This window comes from Coregonus lavaretus (assembly GCF_964263955.1).
Source record: "Coregonus lavaretus genome assembly, contig: HAP1_SCAFFOLD_7216, whole genome shotgun sequence".
Classification (NCBI taxonomy): domain Eukaryota; kingdom Metazoa; phylum Chordata; class Actinopteri; order Salmoniformes; family Salmonidae; genus Coregonus; species Coregonus lavaretus.
Genome location: NW_028166850.1, coordinates 5001 through 25282, shown reverse-complemented (window position 1 = coordinate 25282; position 20282 = coordinate 5001). Strand labels below are relative to the sequence as shown.

The window sequence follows — 20282 nt, the reverse complement described above, 5'->3', positions numbered from 1 at the left end:
GACAGCCAGACAAGGAAACTCTGGAGGACATCCTACTGTGGCCAGACAGAGGCTATTCCTTCTAGGACCCATCACTCTGTCCGGCCACTCTTCCTCTGTCAGTGAGGATCACAGGTTCCCATAACAGTGGTTCACAAACTGTGGGGCGGGGCAGGAGTCCAGGTGGGTCACCGGATGACATTTTTGTTGTGCATTGTTGTTACAAATAAAAATGTAATTATTACTCAAGTCAAATTTGGTAACGTTGGTCACAAGAGCCCACGCTGAAATGTACATTCAGTTAAATGTTTATAAATATTATTGGCCTGGTTATGTTTTATCAACCCCTCAACCCTGATGGTGGGTCGCCTCTATAAAGACAGGCTGTCTCACGTGCCAGCTTGATGGAACACAGCCAGAGACAGGTGTCCTCTATAAAGACAGGCTGTCTCACGTGCCAGCTTGACGGAACACAGCCAGAGACAGGGTGTTCTCTATAAAGACAGGCTGTCTCACGTGCCAGCTTGATGGAACACAGCCAGAGACAGGGTGTTCTCTATAAAGACAATGCTGTCTCACGTGCCAGCTTGATGGAACACAGCCAGAGACAGGGTGTCCTCTATAAAGACAGGCTGTCTCACGTGCCAGCTTGATGGAACACAGCCAGAGACAGGGTGTTCTCTATAAAGACAAGGCTGTCTCACGTGCCAGCTTGATGGAACACAGCCAGAGACAGGTGTTCTCTATAAAGACAAGGCTGTCTCACGTGCCAGCTTGATGGAACACAGCCAGAGACAGGTGTTCTCTATAAAGACAAGGCTGTCTCACGTGCCAGCTTGACGGAACACAGCCAGGGACAGGTGTTCTCTATAAAGACAGGGCTGTCTCACGTGCCAGCTTGATGGAACACAGCCAGAGACAGGTGTTCTCTATAAAGACAGGCTGTCTCACGTGCCAGCTTGATGGAACACAGCCAGAGACAGGTGTTCTCTATAAAGACAAGGCTGTCTCACGTGCCAGCTTGATGGAACACAGCCAGAGACAGGTGTTCTCTATAAAGACAAGGCTGTCTCACGTGCCAGCTTGATGGAACACAGCCAGAGACAGGGTGTTCTCTATAAAGACAAGGCTGTCTCACGTGCCAGCTTGACGGAACACAGCCAGAGACAGGTGTTCTCTATAAAGACAAGGCTGTGTCTCACGTGCCAGCTTGATGGAACACACGTGCGAGCGAGAGCATGAGAGAGAGAGAGATTCTTACTTGATGACAGAGAAGAGTGTCTTGAAGAGCTGGATGAAGATTTCGTTGCAGTCCTCCAGCTCAAAGCAGATGTTGTATGACTTTACCCACGCCAGGTTCTACAAACAGCCAGGAGACATACAAGGTTAAAGGACGGACGTTCAGGACAGTGCTTCAAACAAACCCTCCCCCTCTGGAGTCGTCCGGACCTCTGACCTCCAAGCAGGTAGAAATATCTGTTAAACTGCGGGCTCTTGGGAAAGATCTCAATTGCATACTCCTCGCTTCTCAACTCCTTCTCGAAACCCATTGGAAGAGAAAGCCGGACGCCCCTCTGACCTTCTTCTCCAATAGGGTTTGAGAAGGAGACGAGGAGAGAGGACGCGAGGAGTCGGTTATTGAGATCTTTCCTTGGAGTCCTCCAGCCTCTGACCTCTGACCCGCCCCTTCAGCCGTCTAACCCGGTTGTAGCTAGTTACTAAAGCCACAAAGTCACATTTGGCTAGATTGTAAAACTTCATGAATGTGTAAAGTTAGCAGTGTGGTTAAGGTTAGGGTTAGGCATAAGGTTAGCAGTGTGGTTAAGGTTAGGGTTAGGCATAAGGTTAGCAGTGTGGTTAAGGTTAGGGTTAGGCATAAGGTTAGCAGTGTGGTTAAGGTTAGGGTTAGGCATAAGGTTAGCAGTGTGGTTAAGGTTAGGGTTAGGCATAAGGTTAGCAGTGTGGTTAAGGTTAGGGTTAGGCATAAGGTTAGCAGTGTGGTTAAGGTTAGGCATAAGGTTAGCAGTGTGGTTAAGGTTAGGGTTAGGCATAAGGTTAGCAGTGTGGTTAAGGTTAGGGTTAGGCATAAGGTTAGCAGTGTGGTTAAGGTTAGGGTTAGGCATAAGGTTAGCAGTGTGGTTAAGGTTAGGATTAGGCATAAGGTTAGCAGTGTGGTTAAGGTTAGGGTTAGGCATAAGGTTAGCAGTGTGGTTAAGGTTAGGGTTAGGCATAAGGTTAGCAGTGTGGTTAAGGTTAGGGTTAGGCATAAGGTTAGCAGTGTGGTTAAGGTTAGGCATAAGGTTAGCAGTGTGGTTAAGGTTAGGGTTAGGCATAAGGTTAGCAGTGTGGTTAGGGTTAGGCATAAGGTTAGCAGTGTGGTTAAGGTTAGGGTTAGGCATAAGGTTAGCAATGTGGTTAAGGTTAGGTATAAGGTTAGCAGTGTGGTTAAGGTTAGGGTTAGGCATAAGGTTAGCAGTGTGGTTAAGGTTAGGGTTAGGCATAAGGTTAGCAGTGTGGTTAAGGTTAGGGTTAGGCATAAGGTTAGCAGTGTGGTTAAGGTTAGGGTTAGGCATAAGGTTAGCAGTGTGGTTAAGGTTAGGCATAAGGTTAGCAGTGTGGTTAAGGTTAGGGTTAGGCATAAGGTTAGCAGTGTGGTTAAGGTTAGGGTTAGGCATAAGGTTAGCAGTGTGCTTAAGGTTAGGCATAAGGTTAGCAGTGTGGTTAAGGTTAGGGTTAGGCATAAGGTTAGCAGTGTGGTTAAGGTTAGGGTTAGGCATAAGGTTAGCAGTGTGGTTAAGGTTAGGGTTAGGCATAAGGTTAGCAGTGTGGTTAAGGTTAGGGTTAGGCATAAGGTTAGCAGTGTGGTTAAGGTTAGGGTTAGGCATAAGGTTAGCAGTGTGGTTAAGGTTAGGCATAAGGTTAGCAGTGTGGTTAAGGTTAGGGTTAGGCATAAGGTTAGCAGTGTGGTTAAGGTTAGGGTTAGGCATAAGGTTAGCAGTGTGGTTAAGGTTAGGGTTAGGCATAAGGTTAGCAGTGTTGTTAAGGTTAGGGTTAGGCATAAGGTTAGCAGTGTTGTTAAGGTTAGGTTTAAAATAACATTTTAAGAAGATACATTTAAGAAATAGGCGGGGTTTAACCATAATTATGACTTTGTGGCTGTGATAACTAGTGACGTCCGTCTAACCCCATAACCCCCCTGATTCCTCACCTCCAGCGGGTAGAAGTATCCCCATAACCCCCCTGATTCCTCACCTCCAGCAGGTAGAAGTATCCCCATAACCCCCCTGATTCCTCACCTCCAGCAGGTAGAAGTATCCCCATAACCCCCCTAATTCCTCACCTCCAGCAGGTAGAAGTATCCCCATAAACCCCCCTGACTCCTCACCTCCAGCAGGTAGAAGTATCCCCATAACCCCCCTGATTCCTCACCTCCAGCGGGTAGAAGTATCCCCATAACCCCCCTGATTCCTCACCTCCAGCAGGTAGAAGTATCCCCATAACCCCCCTGATTCCTCACCTCCAGCAGGTAGAAGTATCCCCATAACCCCCCTGATTCCTCACCTCCAGCAGGTAGAAGTATCCCCATAAACCCCCTGATTCCTCACCTCCAGCGGGTAGAAGTATCCCCATAACCCCCCTGATTCCTCACCTCCAGCAGGTAGAAGTATCCCCATAACCCCCCTGATTCCTCACCTCCAGCAGGTAGAAGTATCCCCATAACCCCCCTGATTCCTCACCTCCAGCAGGTAGAAGTATCCCCATAACCCCCCTGATTCCTCACCTCCAGCAGGTAGAAGTATCCCCATAACCCCCCTGATTCCTCACCTCCAGCAGGTAGAAGTATCCCCATAACCCCCCTGATTCCTCACCTCCAGCAGGTAGAAGTATCCCCATAACCCCCCTGATTCCTCACCTCCAGCAGGTAGAAGTATCCCCATAACCCCCCTGATTCCTCACCTCCAGCAGGTAGAAGTATCCCCATAACCCCCCTGATTCCTCACCTCCAGCAGGTAGAAGTATCCCCATAACCCCCCTGATTCCTCACCTCCAGCAGGTAGAAGTATCCCCATAACCCCCCTGATTCCTCACCTCCAGCAGGTAGAAGTATCCCCATAACCCCCCTGATTCCTCACCTCCAGCAGGTAGAAGTATCCCCATAACACCCCTGATTCCTCACCTCCAGCAGGTAGAAGTATCCCCATAACCCCCCTGATTCCTCACCTCCAGCGGGTAGAAGTATCCCCATAAACCCCCTGATTCCTCACCTCCAGCGGGTAGAAGTATCCCCATAACCCCCCTGATTCCTCACCTCCAGCAGGTAGAAGTATCCCCATAACCCCCCTGATTCCTCACCTCCAGCAGGTAGAAGTATCCCCATAACCCCCCTGATTCCTCACCTCCAGCAGGTAGAAGTATCCCCATAACCCCCCTGATTCCTCACCTCCAGCAGGTAGAAGTATCCCCATAACCCCCCTGATTCCTCACCTCCAGCAGGTAGAAGTATCCCCATAACCCCCCTGATTCCTCACCTCCAGCAGGTAGAAGTATCCCCATAACCCCCCTGATTCCTCACCTCCAGCAGGTAGAAGTATCCCCATAACCCCCCTGATTCCTCACCTCCAGCAGGTAGAAGTATCCCCATAACCCCCCTGATTCCTCACCTCCAGCAGGTAGAAGTATCCCCATAAACCCCCCTGATTCCTCACCTCCAGCAGGTAGAAGTATCCCCATAACCCCCCTGATTCCTCACCTCCAGCAGGTAGAAGTATCCCCATAACCCCCCTGATTCCTCACCTCCAGCAGGTAGAAGTATCCCCATAACCCCCCTGATTCCTCACCTCCAGCAGGTAGAAGTATCCCCATAACCCCCCTGATTCCTCACCTCCAGCAGGTAGAAGTATCCCCATAACCCCCCTGATTCCTCACCTCCAGCAGGTAGAAGTATCCCCATAACCCCCCTGATTCCTCACCTCCAGCAGGTAGAAGTATCCCCATAACCCCCCTGATTCCTCACCTCCAGCAGGTAGAAGTATCCCCATAAACCCCCCTGATTCCTCACCTCCAGCAGGTAGAAGTATCCCCATAACCCCCCTGATTCCTCACCTCCAGCAGGTAGAAGTATCCCCATAACCCCCCTGATTCCTCACCTCCAGCAGGTAGAAGTATCCCCATAAACCCCCCTGATTCCTCACCTCCAGCAGGTAGAAGTATCTATTGAACTGCGGGCTCTTGGTGTCCTCCAGCCCTTTCAGCTGTCTTGTGATGAAGAGGAAGATGTCCTGAAGAGGAGGAAGGTCAAAAAAAGGGTTCAGCGTGTTAAAAAAATCAGGTCTTGGGGTTTCCACATTCGGGTTACGGTTGTATAAAAGGTTAGTTCCCCGAGATCAGGTTAGACGGGAGGTTATAACGGCGTTACCTTGAGTTTGTCGTGTGAGGTGTAGGGCGCCTCGGGGGCGTAGATCCTGAAGATGTCGGCCAGGCAGCAGGCCACCAGGAGACGCACGTCCTTGTTGGGGTTCCTCAGGAAGAACTCCGAGGCCAGGTGGAGAGCCAGGTTGAGATACTGTTGTTTCTCCTCCTCGCTGTCCTGGTCCATGTCCATGTAGGTTTTCACTACCATCTAGAGAGAGAGAGATGATTGGTTAAGGTCTGGTCCATGTAGATCTTCACTACCATCTACAGAGAGAGAGAGAGATGATTGGTTAAGGTCTGGTCCATGTAGATCTTCACTACCATCTACAGAGAGAGAGATGATTGGTTAAGGTCTGGTCCATGTAGATCTTCACTACCATCTAGAGAGAGAGAGAGATGATTGGTTAAGGTCTGGTCCATGTAGATCTTCACTACCATCTAGAGAGAGAGATGATTGGTTAAGGTCTGGTCCATGTAGATCTTCACTACCATCTACAGAGAGAGAGAGATGATTGGTTAAGGTCTGGTCCATGTAGATCTTCACTACCATCTAGAGAGAGAGAGATGATTGGTTAAGGTCTGGTCCATGTAGATCTTCACTACCATCTAGAGAGAGAGAGAGAGATGATTGGTTAAGGTCTGGTCCATGTAGATCTTCACTACCATCTACAGAGAGAGAGAGATGATTGGTTAAGGTCTGGTCCATGTAGGTCTTCACTACCATCTAGAGAGAGAGAGAGAGATGATTGATTAGTTGGTTATTGATTGATTAAGCTCTAGTCCATGTAGGTTACGGTTGGTTGGTATCTAGATTTCCATACACAAGGACCGCTATTTAAAAATAATTATTATTATCCAGGAGGGGATTGAATGTCTCTGCTGGAACCAAGAATCTTGATCTTGACATCTAGCCACTTAGCTACTAGCAAGTTAGCAAACCAAATGCATAGCTGGAGCCCAGAGCTGGATATCATTTATTTGACACATCTTAGATTTGTTTTTGTTTTTTTAGAGTCTCTCTCTATGGTAGTGAAGACCTACTGTATATTAGGCTTGGGCGATATACCGTATCCCGGGGTATTTCCAAATACCGATGGAAAGTTGGACCGTCGGTATTTCGAAATACCCCGGGATATACGGTATATCGCCCAAGCCTAATCGAGAGAGAAAGTGATTGATTTGTTGATTGTGTTCTGGTCCATACGACTCCAACACAATCTGATAAAGTGATTGGTGGATAATGCTTATTCTTCTTTAAAAAAGGTTACCCAGCAGGTGCTGGGAGAACCATTTCCTGGTGGCTAAAATTCTAATCGTTTGCCTAATTTAAGTTTGTGACAAAACAAGCGTAGAGAATCACTGCACCATCTAAACCGCTGTGAAATATCTTTTCAATACCCAAAAAGTATTGTATTTTCAGCTGTTTGAAGCTGGTGAACAAAACCAAAAGTAAAAAATACAAAAACGTAACTGAAATGGCGAACATAGAACAGATCTACCGCTACGTAAAACTTCCTTCAAATGAGAATGACAGATCTATAACTTACATTTCTATGGGAATTTGGTCAAGTCGCCCAAAAAGTTAAAACTCAACTCCATTAGTACAATCTGTAGCCTAAGCACTGGACACTACATACAGTCAAGCAGAGTGAGTTAGCTTGACAGTTAAAAACCAGCTTCCATTACTAATGTATCATTGGAATAAAACCAGCTTCCCTTACTAATGTATCATTGGAATAAAACCAGCTTCCATTACTAATGTATCATTGGAATAAAACCAGCTTCCATTACTAATGTATCATTGGAATAAAACCAGCTTCCCTTACTAATGTATCATTGGAATAAAACCAGCTTCCATGACTAATGTATCATTGGAATAAAACCAGCTTCCATGACTAATGTATCATTGGAATAAAACCAGCTTCCATTACTAATGTATCATTGGAATAAAACCAGCTTCCATTACTAATGTATCATTGGAATAAAACCAGCTTCCATTACTAATGTATCATTGGAATAAAACCAGCTTCCATTACTAATGTATCATTGGAATAAAACCAGCTTCCATTACTAATGTATTATAGGAAGAGTACTAGAGGAAGGATAACATCAACCATTTTAAGAGCTGTAAAACTCTCATTCTCTCTCCCACTCAACAGAGAAAGAGACGCAACTCCACTCAAAACAACACCCTCTAGCACTAGGACCCAGCAGACACCACCTCCTCAAGTGTGTGGGTTGCCAGGCAACCAGGAGCAGCAATCCAAGCTGCGGGCAGAGTTGGGGCGGGGGGGGGGGGGGGGGGGGGATGGGTTCTGAAACAGGCAGGCTGCAGAGGAGACAAGTCCCTCTGCTTCTCCCTCGCTCTCTGGCTCAATCTACCAGGGAAAAAAAGCCTCCACCAGAAGCTGTGAAATCTTTCTACACCAGCGCTGGACTGGGGACTCATACTGCATGTAACTGACCTGATTCGGCCCATGTATGAAGGAAAAAATGTATGCACTCACTAACTGTAAGTCGCTCTGGATAAGAGTGTCTGCTAAAATGACTAAAAATGTAAATGTGGTTTTGTTTATGAGAATAGCTGAGCTGGCTGGCGAAAGGGAACGGCTGGTTTATAATCTATTTATGCAAAACCTGATACCCAAATACACCCTGGTCCTCTGTAGCTCAGCTGGTAGAGCACGGCGCTTGTAACGCCAGGGTAGTGGGTTCAATCCCCGGGACCACCCCATACGTAAAAAAGGTATGAACACATAGACTAAGTCGCTTTGGATAAAAGCGTCTGCTAAATGGCATATTACATTTACAACAAAACAAAAAAAACATTGTAAAGTGGTTGTCCCACTGTCTATAAGGTGAATGCACCTATTTGTAAGTCGCTCTGGATAAAAGCGTCTGCTAAATGGCATATTACATTCTGCTGTTTGAGCACATTTCTTTCTCTTCCGCGAACCCCTTCACAGCAGTCTGGATACTACTATCTAAAGCAGTTTAAAATGTCCGAAAAATAAAGGCTTTCCTTCTCCAAAATGTTAATCTTCCGTACCTGCATTCTTATAACAATATCAAGTCAAAAGCTATCCCTGAACTTCACAGCCGCTCAGAAACCAGGTTCCACTAACTCCAGACGGCCACTGGTGGCTCAGGACCAGACCAGTATCGCTGTACTACTTAGCATCGTGGCAAGGAAACAAAACACACGAAGCGGCATTAACTTCTTTAGGAAAACAGCCCTAATGTTCGGAAACACACATCATTAGGTTGTTGTCATCCAGAGACACATGTATTCATTTTCTAAGCTATAGCACAGCATATTTTACATACAGCAGGTTTTTAAAGGACCAAAGAGTATTGTCGCGATACTGGTATCATCCCAGCCTCTTTCACTATCACAACACAAAACCAATCATGCACAGCTTTCAGAGAGAGGAGTGGGGGGAGAGAGGAGAGGGGGGGAGAGAGGGAGACAGAGAGAGGAGAGGGGGGAGAGAGGGAGACAGAGAGAGGAGAGGGGGGAGAGAGGGAGACAGAGAGAGGAGAGGGGGGAGAGAGGGAGACAGAGAGAGGAGGGGGGAGAGAGGGAGACAGAGAGAGGAGAGGGGGGAGAGAGGAGGGGGGAGGAGAGGGGGGGAGAGAGGGAGACAGAGAGAGGAGAGGGGGGAGAGAGGGAGACAGAGAGAGGAGAGGGGGGAGAGAGGGAGACAGAGAGAGGAAACAACAAATTCAATCCATTCTAGACAACTTCCTGGACAAAACGTTCCACTGTAATAGTGAAGGTGTAAACTTGGCAGTGGAAAACCTAAACAGTATATTTGACCTCTCAGCTTCCCTATCAAATCTAAAAATCTCTAACAGAAAACCAAAGAAAAGTAGTAACAGTGATAAATGGTTTGATGAAGAATGCAAAAACCTAAGAAAGAAATTGAGAAACCTATCCAACCAAAAACATAGAGACCCAGAAAACCTGAGCCTACGCCTTCACTATGGTGAATCACTAAAACAATACAGAAATACACTACGGAAAAAGAAGGAACAGCATGTCAGAAATCAGCTCAATGTAATTGAAGAATCCATAGACTCTAACCACTTCTGGGAAAATTGGAAAACACTAAACAAACAACAACACGAAGAGCTATCTATCCAAAACGGAGATGTATGGGTAAACCACTTCTCCAATCTTTTTGGCCCTATAACAGAGAACAAACAGCAAAAAAATATACATGATCAAATGCAAATCTTAGAATCAACTATTAAAGACTACCAGAACCCACTGGATTCTCCAATTACATTGAATGAACTACAGGATAAAATACAAACCCTCCAACCCAAAAAGTCCTGTGGTGTTGATGGTATCCTCAATGAAATGATAAAATATACAGACCACAAATTTCAATTAGCTATACTTAAACTCTTTAACATCATCCTTAGCTCTGGCATCTTCCCCAACATCTGGAACCAAGGACTGATCACCCCAATCCACAAAAGTGGAGACAAATTTGACCCCAATAACTACCGTGGGATATGCGTCAACAGCAACCTTGGGAAAATCCTCTGCACTATCATTAACAGCAGACTAGTTCATTTCCTCAGTGAAAACAATGTACTGAGCAAATGTCAAATTGGCTTTTTACCAAATTACCGTACGACAGACCACGTATTCACCCTGCACACCCTAATTGACAAACAAACAAACCAAAACAAAGGCAAAGTCTTCTCATGCTTTGTTGATTTCAAAAAAGCTTTTGACTCAATTTGGCATGAGGGTCTGCTATACAAATTGATGGAAAGTGGGGTTGGGGGAAAAACATACGACATTATAAAATCCATGTACACAAACAACAAGTGTGCGGTTAAAATTGGCAAAAAACACACACATTTCTTTCCACAGGGCCGTGGGGTGAGACAGGGATGCAGTTTAAGCCCCACCCTCTTCAACATATATATCAACGAATTGGCGAGGGCATTAGAACAGTCTGCAGCACCCGGCCTCACCCTACTAGAATCTGAAGTCAAATGTCTTCTGTTTGCTGACGATCTGGTGCTTCTGTCACCAACCAAGGAGGGCCTACAGCAGCACCTAGATCTTCTGCACAGATTCTGTCAGACCTGGGCCCTGACAGTAAATCTCAGTAAGACAAAAATAATGGTGTTCCAAAAAAGGTCCAGTTGCCAGGACCACAAATACAAATTCCATCTAGACACCGTTGCCCTAGAGCACACAAAAAACTATACATACCTCGGCCTAAACATCAGCGCCACAGGTAACTTCCACAAAGCTGTGAACGATCTGAGAGACAAGGCAAGAAGGGCCTTCTATGCCATCAAAAGGAACATAAAATTTGACATACCAATTAGGATCTGGCTAAAAATACTTGAATCAGTTATAGAACCCATTGCCCTTTATGGTTCTGAGGTCTGGGGTCCGCTCACCAACCAAGAATTCACAAAATGGGACAAACACCAAATTGAGACTCTGCATGCAGAATTCTGCAAAAACATCCTCCGTGTACAACGTAAAACACCAAATAATGCATGCAGAGCAGAATTAGGCAAATACCCGCTAATTATCAAAATCCAGAAAAGAGCCGTTAAATTCTATAACCACTTAAAAGGAAGCGATTCCCAAACCTTCCATAACAAAGCCATCACCTACAGAGAGATGAACTTGGAGAAGAGTCCCCTAAGTAAGCTTGTCCTGGGGCTCTGTTCACAAACACAAACAGACCCCACACAGCCCCAGGACAACAACAACAACAACACAACTAGACCCAACCAAATCATGAGAAAACAAAAAGAGAATTACTTGACACATTGGAAAGAACAAACAAAAAAACAGAGCAAACTAGAATGCTATTTGGCCCTAAACAGAGAGTACACAGTGGCAGAATACTTGACCACTGTGACTGACCCAAACTTAAGGAAAGCTTTGACTATGTACAGACTCAGTGAGCATAGCCTTGCTATTGAGAAAGGCCGCCGTAGGCAGACCTGGCTCTCAAGAGAAGACAGGCTATGTGCACACTGCCCACAAAATGAGGTGGAAACTGAGCTGCACTTCCTAACCTCCTGCCAAATGTATGACCATATTAGAGACACATATTTCCCTCAGATTACAGCGATCCACAAAGAATTCGAAAACAAACCCAATTTTGATAAACTCCCTTATCTACTGGGTGAAAAACCACAGTGTGCCATCACAGCAGCAAGATTTGTGACCTGTTGCCACAAGAAAAGGGCAACCAGTGAAGAACAAACACCATTGTAAATACAACCCATATTTATGTTTATTTATTTTCCCATTTGTACTTTAACTATTTGCACATTGTTACAACACTGTATATATACATAATATGACATTTGAAATGTCTTTATTCTTTTGAAACTTCTGAGTGTAATGTTTACTGTTAATATTTATTGTTTATTTCACTTTTGTTTACTATCTACTTCACTTGCTTTGGCAATGTTAACACACGTTTCCCATGCCAATAAAGCCCTTAAATTGAATTGAATTGAAATTGAGAGGAGGGGGGAGAGAGGAGGGGGGAGGAGAGGGGGGGAGAGAGGGAGACAGAGAGAGGAGAGGGGGGAGAGAGGGAGACAGAGAGAGGAGAGGGGGGAGAGAGGAGGGGGGAGGAGAGGGGGGAGAGAGGGAGACAGAGAGAGGAGAGGGGGGAGAGAGGGAGACAGAGAGAGGAGGGGGGAGAGAGGAGGGGGGAGGAGAGGGGGGGAGAGAGGGAGACAGAGAGAGGAGAGGGGGGAGAGAGGGAGACAGAGAGAGGAGGGGGGAGAGAGGAGGGGGGAGAGAGGGAGACAGAGAGAGGAGAGGGGGGAGAGAGGGAGACAGAGAGAGGAGGGGGGAGAGAGGAGGGGGGAGGAGAGGGGGGGAGAGAGGGAGACAGAGAGAGGAGAGGGGGGAGAGAGGGAGACAGAGAGAGGAGGGGGGAGGAGAGGGGGGAGAGAGGGAGACAGAGAGAGGAGGGGGGAGAGAGGGCTAACGTTAACCAGCTAACGTTGACACACTTTCAGACATAGCTCTTGATTTTAAAATGGGTTGTCAAGTCAGTCCGTTTATCCCATTCCAAGTCTCCTTAGCTTTAAAGCTGATGAAACTGCCACATCTGTTGAGGATATTACAACAAGAAAGAAGATACTTCAAAACAACGAACACCGTTTTCCCCCCTCTGACATCACAAACAGCAGAATACAGTGCAAGTATTCAGACCCCTTGACTTTCCCCACATTTTGTTACGTTACAGCCTTATTCTAAAATTGATTACATTATTTTTCCCCCTCAATCTACACACAATACCCCATAATGACAAAGCAAAAACAGGGTTAATTTATATTGCTAAAATATTAAAAATTACAACAAATACCTTATTTACATAAGTATTCAAACCCTGGGGAGAACAGTGAGAAAGGTGCTGGGGAGAACAGTGGGAAAGGTGCTGGGGGGAACAGTGGGAAAGGTGCTGGGGGGAACAGTGGGAAAGGTGCTGGGGGAGAACAGTGAGAAAGGTGCTGGGGAGAACAGTGAGAAAGGTGCTGGGGGAGAACAGTGGGAAAGGTGCTGGGGGAGAACAGTGGGAAAGGTGCTGGGGGGAACAGTGGGAAAGGTGCTGGGAAGAACAGTGGGAAAGATGCTGGGGGAGAACAGTGAGAAAGGTGCTGGGAGGAACAGTGAGAAAGGTGCTGGGGGGAACAGTGAGAAAGGTGCTGGGGGAGAACAGTGAGGAAAGGTGCTGGGGGGAACAGTGAGAAAGGTGCTGGGGCGGAACAGTGGGAAAGGTGCTGGGGAGAACAGTGGGAAAGGTGCTGGGGGAGAACAGTGAGAAAGGTGCTGGGGGGGAACGGTGGGAAAGGTGCTGGGGAGAACAGTGAGAAAGGTGCTGGGGCTTTCAGCTTTAAGAACTTGTAAATATGAAGTTACGTCAGAGTATTTAGGAAAGTTAGCCAACTCATTGATCCTGCCCAATAGAGGACTTTGTGAAGTTCCTTGACAGTTGATATAACCATTTGCACACCACATCCACGGTCACCCTATGGACTCTGGTAAAAATGGGCCAGTTTGCCTCAGGGGATCCATACACAACAAAACAAACGTCCCTCCCTGACGCTCATCAAACTCCACACCGCCAGACACTTCCCTCCCTGACGCTCATCAAACTCCACACAACAAAACAAACGTCCCTCCCTGATGCTCATCAAACTCCACACCGCCAGACACTTCCCTCCCTGACGCTCATCAAACTCCACACCGCCAGACACTTCCCTCCCTGATGCTCATCAAACTCCACACCGCCAGACACTTCCCTCCCTGCTGCTCATCAAACTCCACACCGCCAGACACTTCCCTCCCTGATGCTCATCAAACTCCACACCGCCAGACACTTCCCTCCCTGACGCTCATCAAACTCCACACCGCCAGACACTTCCCTCCCTGCTGCTCATCAAACTCCACACCGCCAGACACTTCCCTCCCTGACGCTCATCAAACTCCACACCGCCAGACACTTCCCTCCCTGACGCTCATCAAACTCCACACAACAAAACAAACGTCCCTCCCTGATGCTCATCAAACTCCACACCGCCAGACACTTCCCTCCCTGACGCTCATCAAACTCCACACAACAAAACAAACGTCCCTCCCTGATGCTCATCAAACTCCACACCGCCAGACACTTCCCTCCCTGACGCTCATCAAACTCCACACCGCCAGACACTTCCCTCCCTGACGCTCATCAAACTCCACACCGCCAGACACTTCCCTCCCTGCTGCTCATCAAACTCCACACCGCCAGACACTTCCCTCCCTGACGCTCATCAAACTCCACACCGCCAGACACTTCCCTCCCTGACGCTCATCAAACTCCACACAGCCAGACACTTCCCTCCCTGACGCTCATCAAACTCCACACAGCCAGACACTTCCCTCCCTGACGCTCATCAAACTCCACACAGCCAGACACTTCCCTCCCTGATGCTCATCAAACTCCACACCGCCAGACACTTCCCTCCCTGACGCTCATCAAACTCCACACCGCCAGACACTTCCCTCCCTGACGCTCATCAAACTCCACACCGCCAGACACTTCCCTCCCTGACGCTCATCAAACTCCACACCGCCAGACACTTCCCTCCCTGCTGCTCATCAAACTCCACACCGCCAGACACTTCCCTCCCTGACGCTCATCAAACTCCACACCGCCAGACACTTCCCTCCCTGACGCTCATCAAACTCCACACAGCCAGACACTTCCCTCCCTGACGCTCATCAAACTCCACACCGCCAGACACTTCCCTCCCTGACGCTCATCAAACTCCACACCGCCAGACACTTCCCTCCCTGATGCTCATCAAACTCCACACCGCCAGACACTTCCCTCCCTGACGCTCATCAAACTCCACACCGCCAGACACTTCCCTCCCTGACGCTCATCAAACTCCACACCGCCAGACACTTCCCTCCCTGACGCTCATCAAACTCCACACCGCCAGACACTTCCCTCCCTGACGCTCATCAAACTCCACACCGCCAGACACTTCCCTCCCTGATGCTCATCAACCTCCACACCGCCAGACACTTCCCTCCCTGACGCTCATCAAACTCCACACCGCCAGACACTTCCCTCCCTGACGCTCATCAAACTCCACACCGCCAGACACTTCCCTCCCTGACGCTCATCAAACTCCACACCGCCAGACACTTCCAGACCCAGCCCTAGGGGTTAACACACCGTTCATTTAAAATCTGTGTAAGGGTGTTACTATACCTCAGCTCAGTGCTCGACTTGGACTGAAATAGGTACCGTTTACGTTTAGGTGCTGGTCCGGTACTGTTTGTATTTAGGTGCTGGTCCGGTACTGTTTGTATTTAGGTGCTGGTCCGGTACTGTTTGTATTTAGGTGCAGGAACTCCACAATACTTTTGAGCTAATATTCTATAAAGGAGGTGCAGGAACTCGGGCAGTAGAACGTTTGAGGTGCCGGTACGGTTACCCAGTTCCGGTGAGCTCCTGCCCAAGTCAGCGTAGAAGTCGTTTTTTTAAACAGTCTTGTCTTTTTGTTCCTGTGCTACCACGGTCTATCCCCATCCTGTGCTACCACGGTCTATCCCCATCCTGTGCTACCACGGTCTAATCCTCATCTCTATCCTCATCCTGTGCTACCACGGTCTATCCCCATCCTGTGCTACCACGGTCTATCCTCATCTCTATCCTCATCCTGTGCTACCACGGTCTCTCCTCATCCTGTGCTACCACGGTCTATCCCCATCCTGTGCTACCACGGTCTCTCCTCATCCTGTGCTACCACGGTCTATCCCCATCCTGTGCTACCACGGTCTATCCTCATCTCTATCCTCATCCTGTGCTACCACGGTCTATCCCCATCCTGTGCTACCACGGTCTATCCCCATCCTGTGCTGCCACGGTCTAATCCTCATCCTGTGCTACCACGGTCTATCCTCATCCTGTGCTACCACGGTCTACCCTCATCCTGTGCTACCACGGTCTATCCCCATCCTGTGCTACCACGGTCTATCCCCATCCTGTGCTGCCACGGTCTAATCCTCATCCTGTGCTACCACGGTCTATCCCCATCCTGTGCTACCACGGTCTAATCCTCATCCTGTGCTACCACGGTCTACCCTCATCCTGTGCTACCACGGTCTAATCCTCATCCTGTGCTACCACGGTCTAATCCCCATCCTGTGCTACCACGGTCTATCCTCATCCTGTGCTACCACGGTCTATCCTCATCCTGTGCTACCACGGTCTATCCTCATCCTGTGCTACCACGGTCTAATCCTCATCCTGTGCTACCACGGTCTAATCCCCATCCTGTGCTACCACGGTCTATCCTCATCCTGTGCTACCACGGTCTATCCTCATCCTGTGCTACCACGGTCTATCCCCATCCTGTGCTACCACGGTCTATCCTCATCCTGTGCTACCACGGTCTATCCTCATCCTGTGCTACCACGGTCTATCCTCATCTCTATCCTCATCCTGTGCTACCACGGTCTATCCTCATCCTGTGCTACCACGGTCTATCCTCATCTCTATCCTCATCCTGTGCTACCACGGTCTCTCCTCATCCTGTGCTACCACGGTCTATCCCCATCCTGTGCTACCACGGTCTCTCCTCATCCTGTGCTACCACGGTCTATCCCCATCCTGTGCTACCACGGTCTATCCCCATCCTGTGCTACCACGGTCTATCCTCATCCTGCCACGGTCTATCCTCATCTCTATCCTCATCCTGTGCTACCACGGTCTATCCTCATCCTGTGCTGCCACGGTCTACCCTCATCCTGTGCTGCCACGGTCTATCCTCATCCTGTGCTACCACGGTCTATCCCCATCCTGTGCTACCACGGTCTATCCTCATCCTGTGCTGCCACGGTCTATCCTCATCCTGTGCTACCACGGTCTAATCCCCATCCTGTGCTACCACGGTCTATCCCCATCCTGTGCTACCACGGTCTATCCCCATCCTGTGCTGCCACGGTCTATCCTCATCCTGTGCTACCACGGTCTCTCCTCATCCTGTGCTACCACGGTCTAATCCCCATCCTGTGCTACCACGGTCTATCCTCATCCTGTGCTACCACGGTCTATCCTCATCCTGTGCTACCACGGTCTATCCCCATCTCTATCCCCATCCTGTGCTACCACGGTCTATCCTCATCTCTATCCTCATCCTGTGCTACCACGGTCTATCCCCATCTCTATCCCCATCCTGTGCTGCCACGGTCTATCCCCATCCTGTGCTACCACGGTCTATCCCCATCTCTATCCCCATCCTGTGCTGCCACGGTCTATCCTCATCCTGTGCTACCACGGTCTTTCCTCATCCTGTGCTGCCACGGTCTTTCCTCATCCTGTGCTACCACGGTCTATCCTCATCCTGTGCTACCACGGTCTATCCCCATCCTGTGCTGCCACGGTCTATCCTCATCCTGTGCTACCACGGTCTTTCCTCATCCTGTGCTACCACGGTCTATCCTCATCCTGTGCTACCACGGTCTTTCCTCATCCTGTGCTATCCTCATCCTGTGCTACCACGGTCTATCCCCATCCTGTGCTACCACGGTCTATCCTCATCCTGTGCTACCACGGTCTTTCCTCATCCTGTGCTACCACGGTCTTTCCTCATCCTGTGCTACCACGGTCTATCCCCATCCTGTGCTACCACGGTCTATCCCCATCCTGTGCTACCACGGTCTATCCTCATCTCTTTCCTCATCCTGTGCTACCACGGTCTACCCTCATCCTGTGCTACCACGGTCTATCTTCATCCTGTGCTACCACGGTCTATCTTCATCCTGTGCTACCACGTTCTATCCCCATCAGAACACAACAACAGCAGCATTCGTGACATCATAATGCAGGTGCAGAAGAAGGCAGACCTCCTTTGCGGCGTCATAAAGCGTCCTCCAACGACGTCATAAAGAACACCAGTGCCATGTGTTCTATATCTCTGACAGGACCACGGTCCAGTACCATGAAAAAAAAACGTCACAATAACACACATTTCTGGCTATTCCCAGCAGAGTAGCAACGTTTATTAAAAACAATACTGGAACCATAGATAGCTACGGCAGGTAGCTTAGCGGTTAAGAGCGTTGTGCCAGTAAACCGAAAGGTCGCTGGTTCTAATCCCCGATCCGACTAGGTGAAAAAAAATCTGCCGATGTGCCCCTTGAGCAAGGCACTTAACCCTAATTGCTCCTGTAAGTCGCTCTGGATAAGAGCGGTCTGCTAAATGACTAAAAAATGTAAAATGTCTCTGAAAAGCTATGCTCGCTTTACTTTTCCTCCATCCATCTCAGTCTCTCTCTCCCCCTGCCTATACTAGCACAAGACTAACTCGGATATAGCACCTTCCATTCATGTTTAGAGAGTTGGGGTGTTATTGGTAATCTGCCAGTGGCTGGACATTGATCTAGTGAGTCTGAAGAGATAGCTACAGTATGTATTAGAGTTACAAACCCAACCCCCCCCCCCCAGCTCACTTGGTCTCTCCCACCACCTCTTTAGCTCAATTGGTAGAGCATGGCGCTTGTAACGCCAGGGTAGTGGGTTCGATCCCCGGGACCACCCCATACGTAAAAAATGTATGCACACATGACTGTAAGTCGCTTCGGGATAAAAGCGTCTGCTAAATGGCATATTATAACATCGCAGCTCAGTCAGTTAGCTTGGGGCGGTTCGACCGACCTACCTTTAACCGTTTCACCACCTCGTCGTTGCTGATCTTCTCGGTGATTTCCTTCACTCCAAGCGGGTAGGTGATCTTGCCGTCCCCCGCCGGTTTCTGCTGCTGCGGGAACTCCATGCTTGGTCGGGTGTTTTACTCCACACAGTCCTCTACTGGCCTCTATGGGGCAGAAAACTAAAGTTCAACACAACCATTCTACCGCACTTCTCATAAAAAACCATGTTTAAAAAACACTGTTTTGTGCTTCTGGTGATTATTTATGCGATAGACTGCGAGGGGAATATGAACGAGTGGGTCGACAGCGTGAAAATGTCTCCCCGAATTAAGTTTTTTTTTTTGTAGAATCAAAATACAATCGTCGCTGCGCTAGCTAGCATGCTAGCTAATAAAGCGCGATATCCGCTCTGCAATCGCATGCTCTTTCATAAAGATAATGTTTTTGTAGCCACCAGTTGGTTTGCGTTTTGAAATACAAACAACATTAAATATACCATTACACCTGTCTTTATGGTCAACGAGTCCGACAATCAAATTAATATATATATTTTTTTAAAAACATCAAATTGCAGGATGAGCAGCGATGCTAGCTAGCTATGCTAGCTGGTTCATGAGACCCACACTGTGGTATGCCATACTAGCTAACTAGCTAGTTAGCATTGTTCGCCTAGGCCGCAAACTATTCACACAACACACCATCATCACATTTGACATTAATGTTGCTACAAATTAGGACAGAAAAATTCACTAACGAAGAATCGTTATTCTCAAGAGCTCTTCCTGCGACCGACTCCTGCCCTGTTTAGCGTTTAGAAAAACTTTTATGTGTCAGGAAAATACATATAAATCACTTATTTGTTTGAACCTTCAGCTCTTTCTCACATCGCTTCCTACAATCGCGCTAGTTCTCTGGACATATAAAACGGATTTTCAACATCAACAATTATCACCCAAAAAAGAAAGCTCTCTACACACAACTATGGCCCCTAAAAAAAAATCTGCATACGGTAACCGCGGTCCACAAACACCACAAAAAATTGTATTCCCTTTCTCATATTTACCTCACGAATGAGCTGGTTTTTTAATTCATGAGTGTGGCACAGGTTAGGGGTTTTTTAGTTTCGGCACAAAGATCCTTCTCTCCAGTCTCAACAGCCAGTCAGTGCAGTTTGAAACGTCTCCCCTCTCTCTCTCTCTCTCTCAACGCTGGGTGCACAGCGCCGCCCTCGGTCTAACCAGGGTACTGCAACACACATTTCATCAGGCTGATCCCAGGTCAGTATTTAGAAGTTCCCTGAATGGCTACGGGGTTAAAGTCGGAGGAGGGTAAAACTGATTCTAGGTCTGTGCCTCCTGCCGGAACATATCTCCCCTCTCTCTCTCTCTCAAAACGCTGGGTGCACAGCGCCGCCCTCTTGTCTAACCAGGGGTACTGCAACACACATCTCATCAGGCTGATCCCAGGTCAGTATTTAGGAGTTCCCTGAATGGCTACGGGTTGAAAGTTGGAGGAGGGAAAAACTGATTCTAGGTCTGTGCCTGCCGGAACATATCTCCCCTCTCTCTCTCTCTCAACGCTGGGTGCACAGCGCCGCCCTCTTGTCTAACCAGGGTACTGCAACACACATCTCATCAGGCGGGAGTCGGAAAAACAAAACAGCTCCACT

The 20282-nt window shown here is 48.2% G+C and overlaps 1 protein-coding gene across 1 annotated transcript in view; it reads right to left on the bottom strand.

Annotated features, from left to right (window-relative positions):
- Window positions 1-429: 429 nt before the first annotated feature.
- The window catches only part of LOC311114208 (sister chromatid cohesion protein PDS5 homolog A-like), a gene marked incomplete at its 3' end in the record, with an annotated part of 20702 nt that continues 849 nt past the window's right edge, over window positions 430-20282 (bottom strand). The window contains exons 2-6 of the mRNA XM_084189477.1: window positions 18622-18777; window positions 5396-5599; window positions 5172-5258; window positions 1241-1338; window positions 430-502 (exon numbers count right to left, since the gene is read on the bottom strand). Of these exons, the coding sequence (XP_084045603.1) occupies window positions 430-502; window positions 1241-1338; window positions 5172-5258; window positions 5396-5599; window positions 18622-18735 (576 nt within the window). The 5' untranslated portion in view covers window positions 18736-18777. The remainder of the gene's footprint in view (window positions 503-1240; window positions 1339-5171; window positions 5259-5395; window positions 5600-18621; window positions 18778-20282) is intronic.